The sequence below is a fragment of the Varroa destructor genome, unplaced genomic scaffold (assembly GCF_002443255.2).
Source record: "Varroa destructor unplaced genomic scaffold, Vdes_3.0 BEIS01000002.1, whole genome shotgun sequence".
NCBI classification, from domain to species: domain Eukaryota; kingdom Metazoa; phylum Arthropoda; class Arachnida; order Mesostigmata; family Varroidae; genus Varroa; species Varroa destructor.
Window position 1 is genome coordinate 42,397,453 of NW_019211455.1, and position 11,924 is coordinate 42,409,376.

Genomic DNA, 11,924 nt, shown 5'->3' on the forward strand with positions numbered 1-11,924 from the left:
CGGAACTGCGTTACTGTTTGTAATGATAACAGTTATATACTAAGCCGATTTTCACGGTAGAGTCGCTGTGACAAGGATTAGCTATTCTTCATGTGGTTATTTGAACGTTTCATTTCTTACCATTAACTATTTTTGTGTGGATTTCGATTCTAACTACAAATTACTGTTGATCCCTTGTAGTTTAAAACAATCATATTATTTTGGTAGACTTGAATTCTAAAGGGAAACTGTACCTAAACTACAAACCAAATAAGATGATCAACCAACGGACATGATTACTAAGAGAATTTTTATCAACAGGTCGCCGGTAAATAGACGTATTTTTGAGAATTATCAATTTAAACGGCATCTTAGTTAATACAGAAGCGTCTCGAATTAATACTTATAAATGTCAAAAGTACTTTTGTGCATATTGAAATAATGTGAAACCATAACCCAGAAATGTTTATTATTCACTAAACAGAATTGTCAAGAAGTATTCTATATCATACGTCTGAGCGATTTTAGTTAATTTTGTTGATACTTTTGGTAAAAAATTATTATTATATAGTTTTTTTACATTTACCTATATGAAGCAACTATATAAATTAAAGCGGAGCTATCAACTATCAAAGTCAAAAGCGAAGTTAAAGAAGCAACGTAAAACCCGTTAGAACTTAGCAAGCATTGAAAACAAACTACTCTATTTGTTTACATAACACAAACTCGTAACATTTTGTCATAGCGAGAACTAACATCAATTTTATTATTCTCCTATGTCTGCCTTCACTCCCGTCGGGGTAATTCTCTGAATGGTAAACATCACCGTAATTCTACCGAACCTGATGATCTTGGTACCTCTCTTCAACAACGTGACCCGTACGCAGGGCTCACAATTCTCCTTTGAGCATGCGGCTACTCTATGCTCTCGCCGTGTTGGCCCTCCTGGCTGGCGCATGTTTAGCACAGTATCGTCAGTTGGAGCGACCGTATAGACGTGTCACGGATCGAACTCAGCATCATATCCCTGTACGATTAAGCGGCCGAAGGACTGATGCCAGCAACGGATAAGACCGGCACCACGATGGCGAGGTATTCTTCAACTACTGCTTCAGTTTTCTCCGCTTTTGCGCTGAAGAAATGTCTGTCCCTTCTAGCAAATATTTCAAGGACTTCTGCTTTCTACTATCAATCATCTTTAATTTTTTCACTATCACTCGATTTGTGGGGTTCGACCTTAACTTCGGATTCGCGAACCTTAATGACCTATTTCCTTGTACAAGGAAACCCCCCATCGATGAATGTTGCATCGGATTCTCCGACTTTACCTTCTTACGAACTTCAGACTTCGCCTTTACTATGGTTTTGCGACCTCTGTCATATCCCTTTATCATCAGTCATACCAAAACGACCAGTTTCATTTGGCCAACATCAACTCGTAATACTCATCATTCAAATGGAAAAGCACTAATGTCAAAATCTACCTGACCACTAGAGGTTTAGGTCGAGTGTCAAGACTTTCGATGTCTAGCCTTAAATTCAGGCGCTTTACTTCTGTATCTTACACTTCCACATCTCGACTTTTCTGGACCGACCAAAGACGCGGCGACTTTCTTTCGTTTTTCAGGCGTAGGGACCCATCGATTTTTCTCCTGTATGAAAACTTGCTTGCAGTCACTTGACATAATGAGTAGCATATAATTTACTTATCGACCACTTGATGTTATAATTATAGCAGATGTCAGAGATGGCAAGGTTCTTTAAACTTCCTTCCAGTAAATAAGTAGATTTTCAAACTTTGCTGCAATATGATACTGGCTAATGCTAAGCAACCTTTATGACAAGGAACCCGCTTCTACCCACAACATGACTTATCCTCATTGCAAGTAGATATTTAAACGCCGAGGACGATCGAATTTGTATTGTAGGCGACCGATAGATATACCTCATTTGTGAGCTGTTGAAAAATTAATAGCAATGACGGAACCACGTAAGCTAGGTACGAAAACAATAAATAGATAAAACAAGTAAATGACAATTAGGACGACAAAGGAATATTCGACGTAGAAGTATATTCACTAAACACGCTAGAAGATACTTAAAATACCTAGCGCGCATAGGACCAGGGAGAAAAACAACAAGACCGAATGTATTGAGAACGACATCATTCAGCACCATCACAGCCTACAACGGCATCAATCATAATCTTATTGTTCTTATTATTAATAATAATAATGAGATTAAGTAATTTATTCAAGTTTATACAACTTCACAATATTCAATACCACCGTTAAGACGACAGTTGGCTTAGACGGGTGCTGGCGTCCGTGAGCCATCCGCCCGGCGTCGTGGTCTTCGTAGGCGACGTTCGCCGATTTCTCCTACAAGGTTTCTTTTCCTCTTCTCTAAACTGATATATAGATGTGTAGGATAAAATCTTTTACTTTTTGAAAACTATTACTATTATTGAAACAGTTCAACGCGCTCTAGTCTAATTCATGGCGCCTCGTTTTAAACTTCGCTAAACCTCACTTCTTACGAAATTCTGCTTTTGACCGAATGACTGTGATTCCCCTCTAGTAACTTCATTAGATACCTTAGGCCTGTTCGTTTCAGCGAACTTTCTTACCATATGCCACTTCCATAAATATTGTTGTCCATCATTGGAGTCTATCGATCTGTCGAACTAAAATAGCTTACTCTTTGTGTGTAATTGATGATGTGTCTGAACGACTTCCGATTCAGCCTATTTCAAGTTGATAGTCTTATTTCATTTACATTTCAACTTTTTCATAACTACTCTCACCTTTTAGTTCTGCTACCACACTGGTTACCAACCCTTTCCAAGATTGGTTTTCCATTTCGTCGTACCTCAAGAATAAGACTTTGTCCCTTTTCGTAAAGGCATTGACCATACCTCCTTCTTGCTTAGAACCCTATTATTTCCTTTGATCGTTCAATCAATCTCTTTGTGTTCACCTTTCATAAAATATCTGCTTTTCTGGTCTTGATTCAGTCACAATCGCCTCAAACTGCGCTTCGGCCGCTTATTTAGTGGAGTTATTTAGTTTTCTTCTAGTTTTCACTCCATAAACGATTTCTCTTCGTACTTCATTTCTTAATCTAGGCCTTTATTTCTTATAATGGAGTTATCTAGATAAATAAATATATATATATATAATGTATATATATATATATATATATATATATATATATATATATATATTTATGAGAACTCGGAACTGCGTTACTGTTTGTAATGATAACAGTTATATACTAAGCCGATTTTCACGGTAGAGTCGCTGTGACAAGGATTAGCTATTCTTCATGTGGTTATTTGAACGTTTCATTTCTTACCATTAACTATTTTTGTGTGGATTTCGATTCTAACTACAAATTACTGTTGATCCCTTGTAGTTTAAAACAATCATATTATTTTGGTAGACTTGAATTCTAAAGGGAAACTGTACCTAAACTACAAACCAAATAAGATGATCAACCAACGGACATGATTACTAAGAGAATTTTTATCAACAGGTCGCCGGTAAATAGACGTATTTTTGAGAATTATCAATTTAAACGGCATCTTAGTTAATACAGAAGCGTCTCGAATTAATACTTATAAATGTCAAAAGTACTTTTGTGCATATTGAAATAATGTGAAACCATAACCCAGAAATGTTTATTATTCACTAAACAGAATTGTCAAGAAGTATTCTATATCATACGTCTGAGCGATTTTAGTTAATTTTGTTGATACTTTTGGTAAAAAATTATTATTATATAGTTTTTTTACATTTACCTATATGAAGCAACTATATAAATTAAAGCGGAGCTATCAACTATCAAAGTCAAAAGCGAAGTTAAAGAAGCAACGTAAAACCCGTTAGAACTTAGCAAGCATTGAAAACAAACTACTCTATTTGTTTACATAACACAAACTCGTAACATTTTGTCATAGCGAGAACTAACATCAATTTTATTATTCTCCTATGTCTGCCTTCACTCCCGTCGGGGTAATTCTCTGAATGGTAAACATCACCGTAATTCTACCGAACCTGATGATCTTGGTACCTCTCTTCAACAACGTGACCCGTACGCAGGGCTCACAATTCTCCTTTGAGCATGCGGCTACTCTATGCTCTCGCCGTGTTGGCCCTCCTGGCTGGCGCATGTTTAGCACAGTATCGTCAGTTGGAGCGACCGTATAGACGTGTCACGGATCGAACTCAGCATCATATCCCTGTACGATTAAGCGGCCGAAGGACTGATGCCAGCAACGGATAAGACCGGCACCACGATGGCGAGGTATTCTTCAACTACTGCTTCAGTTTTCTCCGCTTTTGCGCTGAAGAAATGTCTGTCCCTTCTAGCAAATATTTCAAGGACTTCTGCTTTCTACTATCAATCATCTTTAATTTTTTCACTATCACTCGATTTGTGGGGTTCGACCTTAACTTCGGATTCGCGAACCTTAATGACCTATTTCCTTGTACAAGGAAACCCCCCATCGATGAATGTTGCATCGGATTCTCCGACTTTACCTTCTTACGAACTTCAGACTTCGCCTTTACTATGGTTTTGCGACCTCTGTCATATCCCTTTATCATCAGTCATACCAAAACGACCAGTTTCATTTGGCCAACATCAACTCGTAATACTCATCATTCAAATGGAAAAGCACTAATGTCAAAATCTACCTGACCACTAGAGGTTTAGGTCGAGTGTCAAGACTTTCGATGTCTAGCCTTAAATTCAGGCGCTTTACTTCTGTATCTTACACTTCCACATCTCGACTTTTCTGGACCGACCAAAGACGCGGCGACTTTCTTTCGTTTTTCAGGCGTAGGGACCCATCGATTTTTCTCCTGTATGAAAACTTGCTTGCAGTCACTTGACATAATGAGTAGCATATAATTTACTTATCGACCACTTGATGTTATAATTATAGCAGATGTCAGAGATGGCAAGGTTCTTTAAACTTCCTTCCAGTAAATAAGTAGATTTTCAAACTTTGCTGCAATATGATACTGGCTAATGCTAAGCAACCTTTATGACAAGGAACCCGCTTCTACCCACAACATGACTTATCCTCATTGCAAGTAGATATTTAAACGCCGAGGACGATCGAATTTGTATTGTAGGCGACCGATAGATATACCTCATTTGTGAGCTGTTGAAAAATTAATAGCAATGACGGAACCACGTAAGCTAGGTACGAAAACAATAAATAGATAAAACAAGTAAATGACAATTAGGACGACAAAGGAATATTCGACGTAGAAGTATATTCACGTAAACACGCTAGAAGATACTTAAAATACCTAGCGCGCATAGGACCAGGGAGAAAAACAACAAGACCGAATGTATTGAGAACGACATCATTCAGCACCATCACAGCCTACAACGGCATCAATCATAATCTTATTGTTCTTATTATTAATAATAATAATGAGATTAAGTAATTTATTCAAGTTTATACAACTTCACAATATTCAATACCACCGTTAAGACGACAGTTGGCTTAGACGGGTGCTGGCGTCCGTGAGCCATCCGCCCGGCGTCGTGGTCTTCGTAGGCGACGTTCGCCGATTTCTCCTACAAGGTTTCTTTTCCTCTTCTCTAAACTGATATATAGATGTGTAGGATAAAATCTTTTACTTTTTGAAAACTATTACTATTATTGAAACAGTTCAACGCGCTCTAGTCTAATTCATGGCGCCTCGTTTTAAACTTCGCTAAACCTCACTTCTTACGAAATTCTGCTTTTGACCGAATGACTGTGATTCCCCTCTAGTAACTTCATTAGATACCTTAGGCCTGTTCGTTTCAGCGAACTTTCTTACCATATGCCACTTCCATAAATATTGTTGTCCATCATTGGAGTCTATCGATCTGTCGAACTAAAATAGCTTACTCTTTGTGTGTAATTGATGATGTGTCTGAACGACTTCCGATTCAGCCTATTTCAAGTTGATAGTCTTATTTCATTTACATTTCAACTTTTTCATAACTACTCTCACCTTTTAGTTCTGCTACCACACTGGTTACCAACCCTTTCCAAGATTGGTTTTCCATTTCGTCGTACCTCAAGAATAAGACTTTGTCCCTTTTCGTAAAAGCATTGACCATACCTCCTTCTTGCTTAGAACCCTATTATTTCCTTTGATCGTTCAATCAATCTCTTTGTGTTCACCTTTCATAAAATATCTGCTTTTCTGGTCTTGATTCAGTCACAATCGCCTCAAACTGCGCTTCGGCCGCTTATTTAGTGGAGTTATTTAGTTTTCTTCTAGTTTTCACTCCATAAACGATTTCTCTTCGTACTTCATTTCTTAATCTAGGCCTTTATTTCTTATAATGGAGTTATCTAGTTTTCTTCTAGTTTTCACTCCATAAACGATTTCTCTTCGTACTTCATTTCTTAATCTAGGCCTTTATTTCTTATGAACCATTTTTGGTTGTCTTGAATTCATTCTTAGGAATCCCGTATTCAACTTTACTGTCTACTTCGTTGAAACTGTCCCTCTATATTTACAATATGAAAACGAGTTCTCTGACTTTTCTACAACTTGCCTATTCTTACTGTAACTAGATCTATACGATCTCTGCCTCTATTTTATCTAAGAAACTTTTCACCTTCTCTTTTTATGCTTTATAAGAATGAATCTCTTATTTACTTTTTCGATTGATAATCATCTTAACATATACTTCATGTTTTCACTTCATCAGCTTTTATTTCTAGGTTTTCTATTGCCTTTTCTATATACTTACTCTACCACTCTGCTAGTTTGACTTCGAGTGTGAGACTGTTTAATCTTTAAAATTGTGCCACTTAGTGAGACTCATCTGGCCCTCAGCACAATGTGTGGTGCTCTACCAATGGTAACTTCAATGAGAGCCAGTTTCTAAGCACACATTTTATCCGCTCTAATGAGGCATATCCAATTGCGGTCTTTCGGCAAACTTGTTTTTCGTCATGTTACGCCAAAGTTAGACGCGTATATATATATATATACATATATATATATATATGAAAGAGAGAGAGAGAAAGCGAGATGGAGAGAGAGTCAGGGAACTAAGTGGCCAATGGGAAATCATTTTTGCTGGAGAAAACCCTAGCCTAACTTTTCAGTATTGCGCAAACCTTCACCCCCGGAAACACTTTTCCCGACGCTTTGTGGCGGTTGTCGCAAACATTGTTACAAAAAAAAAGCAAAAAAATCCGTTCAAGAAATCGTTGCTCACTACAGCCGGTGCGCATCGATTAGAGTTATACATACTTAAATAGAATTTATATAGCGGGCTGGTCCCGTGATACTGCAACGCGAATTGTAAAAATGTATAATAGGCGAAAAAAAACCTAATAAAAATTTCAAATTGACTTAAAAAACAATACTGACTAAATTATTTTTAGAAAAATCATGGTTCCTAATTATTCTTACCTGATAGATAGTACATAGTCGCTGAAGCAATAGAAGACTTTGTTTTTTTATTATGATTTAGATTTACTGACTAAATCCGTTGCTACGAAGGAAAAACCGGGAATTTTTTTGCAGGCCCTTTGGATAAACTAATGAAATAGAGGACAATAAGTATAGACAAAGGTCCTTATAATTAGGTTAAAAACGATTTCATATTTTTAAAGCTGATATTTCCCAGATTTTTTCTAAGGTTTTTTGGTGTCTTTGACGGACGTTTAACTTTAATTATTTTGCCACACAGTACTAGCGCTTCACCTACATTTACCAGCTTTACCGTTTTATTATCAGGAAATGTATTTTTTCACTATGGTATTTTAAGACATTTTACGAGAATGGCACTTTTGGGTACCAGAACCAGACAAGTTCATGATTTTTAAATCAACGCTGCATATTTCAAAAAGACCCATAAGGCTTTTAGAGTTTGGCACATCACAGGTAATAGGGTGTCCGACGGCACTGTATATGTAGCAATACGAAGCTTCTGACATTCATATATTCACTATTTTATTTGATGTAACGCTTACATTTATTTCGCCTTCCGATAATCAGGCGTATCCGTAAAGCCAGTTTACTACCAATAATTTACACTTCGAATAATCCATTGTATACGTTTTCCACTATCTTATTTGATAACTGCACAAATAAAATTGAATTTTCAACCTTTGTAACTGTAGACATACTGACTGAAGAATTTCACGCCACTTCCGCCGAAACTATCATTGCAGTCGTAAAACGCAAGTCTTGACAAAGCAGCTCACAATGAAATCCTCAAGAACAAGCACACATCGTCGAGCTGTAACCTTTAAGTCAAAAGGGACCGTAGACAAGGTAAATTTTGCCATTAAACAGTCAAAGTCATGCCATTTCCTAGTTATTATAAAATAAGTAGGAGATAAGTAAGTATTCGATTGACCTTGGGCAACTGGAACTCTCAATCTATTAAAGTTGGCCGCTAATTACACAAAATTAATCTAAATGCACCACTTACAGACGAATTCAGGTTTTTATCATTACCGGATGATGTTTAGAAATGAACCTTAACGATGCATCATCGCAAACCGCACGTAAAATATATCAAATGTTGATACAAGTAGAGCGCCAAGAAATTACATCACTTCGTTGGGCATATTACTACCATACTCATCACTCTATGGCATAATCACACTCCCAGTTGCATAACACGGGTAAATGAGTGCAAAATAACACGAGCAGCTGTTATGCACTCACTCGTAATGAACTCTGTAATCACTGTTTTAAACAGATTACCGGCCGATTTATACAACGTAACTGTCAGCAACGGACATCCCCTTTTCTAATTGCGCTTGCAATAGTACAGCAGCATATAATATTAATCTTTACTATTATTAATTACCCTGGATAGTTTAATGCAATGATCAGGTATGAACCAAATGTTTGCTTTACAATTCCCAAATAGGTCGAGGTGTGTCAGTACTTAGAGAATACGGTGCCGGGCCTTGCCGACTACCCCTGTTCTGGTTTGTCACCAGATAATCTGTCACGTTCAGCCCCGTACAATGTACCAGCGCGTTGGCAGATCGAACAGTTTCCTCAGATTCCGGCGTTATTAGGTAGATTGTCTTTCGTAACATATCGACGGCTCGAACAAATGCGAAACCCAAACATTCCATTGGTTCGTCCCGGGTGCCGGAGGTTTCTCGTAGCAGCATCGGAACTGTTGGATCTGACTTGCTTTTCCAAATTGTATCTTCTGCAGCGTTGCAGAGTGCCACCACGTTAGCGTTTATAAGGCGAAGCAACTCTTGAGGTGGACAGAGCCCTGAGACTTCATGAAGCGCGACGGAATTCCATGGCAAAGCGATTGTTTTCTTGCTTAGCAAGCTGAGGCCACCGAAGTAGTTGATAATAGTCGCTTTTCGGTGCTCCGCAGGTTTCACCGGTTTTGTGTACGAATCTTGTATGAACAACCCCTCAATTTTTTTCAAATACACAATCGGAGCATCAATCTGTACATGCTTTGCCGGCCAGGCCATGGTAGGCAGCTCAATCCCCTCTGAGGTGGCAAGAACTTTGCAAGGTTTAACGATATCGAGTACCGTCCCAAGCAGAAGGTCGCCGATTCCGTTCAGCCAACCCATGGTATTTACAATGAGAATATGATTAAAGGTGAGCTCGTTGTTTACGTACGACATCAAACTATTCACTGCCGCTACATACGATTCAGGTCGCGCACCCGCGGTGCTGTCACCAACTAATAAAGATTTGCGTGGCTTTATCTGATGAGCACCAGGCGGACCCATCAGTAGACAGTTGACTTCGACGAGGGATACACAAGTCGAAGGCGTGAACTCGGTCTGACCAGGATCCAAGTCGAGGACAAAAATCGGTACAGTCTTCTGCGAAGGGGGCCCGCCGCCGCCATCGGTTTGAGACTGCGGCTGGTCATCGCTCGATGAGTGTAGAATTCGGTTGCAGAGGACACGCATCGTCGATGATTTGCCTGAGTTCCTAGAACCAACAATGGCGACTCGTATCACGGTCCGAGTTGATGCCTTTATGAAGTTTGTCACCAAGATGTCCAATTGTTTGTTGGAATAGTTCGGCAACCAACCGACGTCGACTGGCGTAACGTAGAAACGGCAGTCGGACCACATGTTCTCCGGAGTAGAGTCAGTGGCAAGGTGGAAATTCGGCTTTAAGCTGCTGTATCGATCCGCTGTACCAAGTCCATGGAGGATGATGATTGTTTTTCGTGGGAAACGTTTAATTAATTCACCGGCTTTATCAAACGCTAGACCCGCACCCATCAGCTGCATTCGGTCGTACAGGCCTAGACTGGTACGAAATAAGAGGACGAAAAACATAACAAACCAAACATGATAACGATGGGTTAGATCGACAGTAAACATTCGTTGCACTACGCGATTTAAAAATAACTAGCAATAATAAAGCTAAACAGCTATCATCTAAACATTACATTAATGAACTAAATTGTTGGAAATATCGGGGTACAATACACGAATCACAGTTACTTCTTATAGAAGGTATAATTAAATCTTGCAAATTGTATGTACATACATACTTTCGCGTACATTTTACTTTTCCCTATCGGGTGGCTTATAGGAGTACTTCACAAAAGTCGGATACAGTTAAGCTATTGACTGTGTTTTGTGATTCAATAATGGTTCGAAGTAATAAGTTAAATAGTTATCCTATAAATAATATAGTAATAAACAAATATGTAAGCGAACTTAATATTAAATACTTGAGGTTATGTTCACAATGTTAATAAGAATCTGTATACATATATAGTAGATTCCAACTCAATTCTCTATTTTTTTTTCTAGAAGCTGGCGTAAAGGAACGAAATTGCACAAAAATCTGACAACGGTGAAAGCATCCAGCAAACCCTCACGATCCTCTCACACGCATCCGAGTCTATATCACTAATGATCTGCAGTGGGTTACTACCTGATGTTGTTACTGCTATTGTTGCCATATGAGTTCGCGTTTTTTATCAGCAAGCAACTTCCAGGTACTGACTGCACATGCACAGGACCATCGGATGGACGAAGGCGAACGTCGAACACGCGTACACTGCCGTGGGCCACCTGGAGCCAAGCCGACCCAGCAAAGCTGATCATGACAGAATCGCTTAACGCCACGAGCACCGAGTTTCGATGAAGAAACAAGCGTACTCCAGTTGGCACACGATCACTACTACCACTAAAATGGTGCTGATGGGATCCCACTGGCCTACAAGATATACGTGTTCAACACATATTTATCAGATGGTAGTCGTAAATGTTCAAAACTTGAAAAATACCCCAAGAAAGAACCTTAATAAATGCGTGAACACAGCTTTTATGAACAAGTCAAGCCACATAATGGTCAGATGAAAAAGAAGTCATTCACTATGCCAAGAACTTCTGCTTAATTCTAATGGTAAGTTGTGTTATTGCAGATCGTTTTGATTGTTCTACGTTCAGTTTGTCGAATATTTTCGAAATTCAAGCTGCTGACTTAATTCAAAATTGTCTTAGACAGCTGGTATCCTTTCCTCAGCACAAAATAGACTATGTGTTTACGTTCGGTTTCGAGTACAACCCACTTCAACAAATATCTCTAAGTTAAATATTAGCAAATACGTTATCACTTTATCAGATATATTTTTGGTCTACAGAGGATTTAAAACTCGTTGCAGCTAGAGGTCATGCAATCACAATGTATCATTACCAGTTATTGTCCTTGCTGCAATCAGACATTTTCGATTTGATTAGGCTTGTCTTTGCTCCACCTATAATGCTTCAAGACTCGTCGTGTAACAGCAAAAAAAAAAAGAACAGTGAATAACAAAAGCTGCCATCGGAAATATGTCTCTTCATTATATCAAATAACATATGTACGTATTGCGATGATCTACCACACACATGCCCGATTACTCAGGATCTTAGACCTACTAACCGAGCGGTATCGTTTCCA

At 38.6% G+C, this 11,924-nt stretch overlaps 1 protein-coding gene across 1 annotated transcript; it reads right to left on the reverse strand.

The window, feature by feature from the left end:
* Positions 1-7,719: 7,719 nt before the first annotated feature.
* LOC111245560 (polynucleotide 5'-hydroxyl-kinase NOL9-like) lies at positions 7,720-11,918 on the reverse strand. Its single transcript, XM_022794064.2, has 4 exons — positions 11,907-11,918; positions 11,679-11,693; positions 10,914-11,198; positions 7,720-10,277 (listed from the first exon to the last, which is right to left on the reverse strand). The coding sequence occupies exons 3-4, from the start codon at positions 11,084-11,086 to the stop codon at positions 8,882-8,884; spliced, it is 1,569 nt and encodes a 522-aa protein (XP_022649799.2). The 5' UTR covers positions 11,087-11,198; positions 11,679-11,693; positions 11,907-11,918; the 3' UTR covers positions 7,720-8,881.
* Positions 11,919-11,924: the final 6 nt, after the last annotated feature.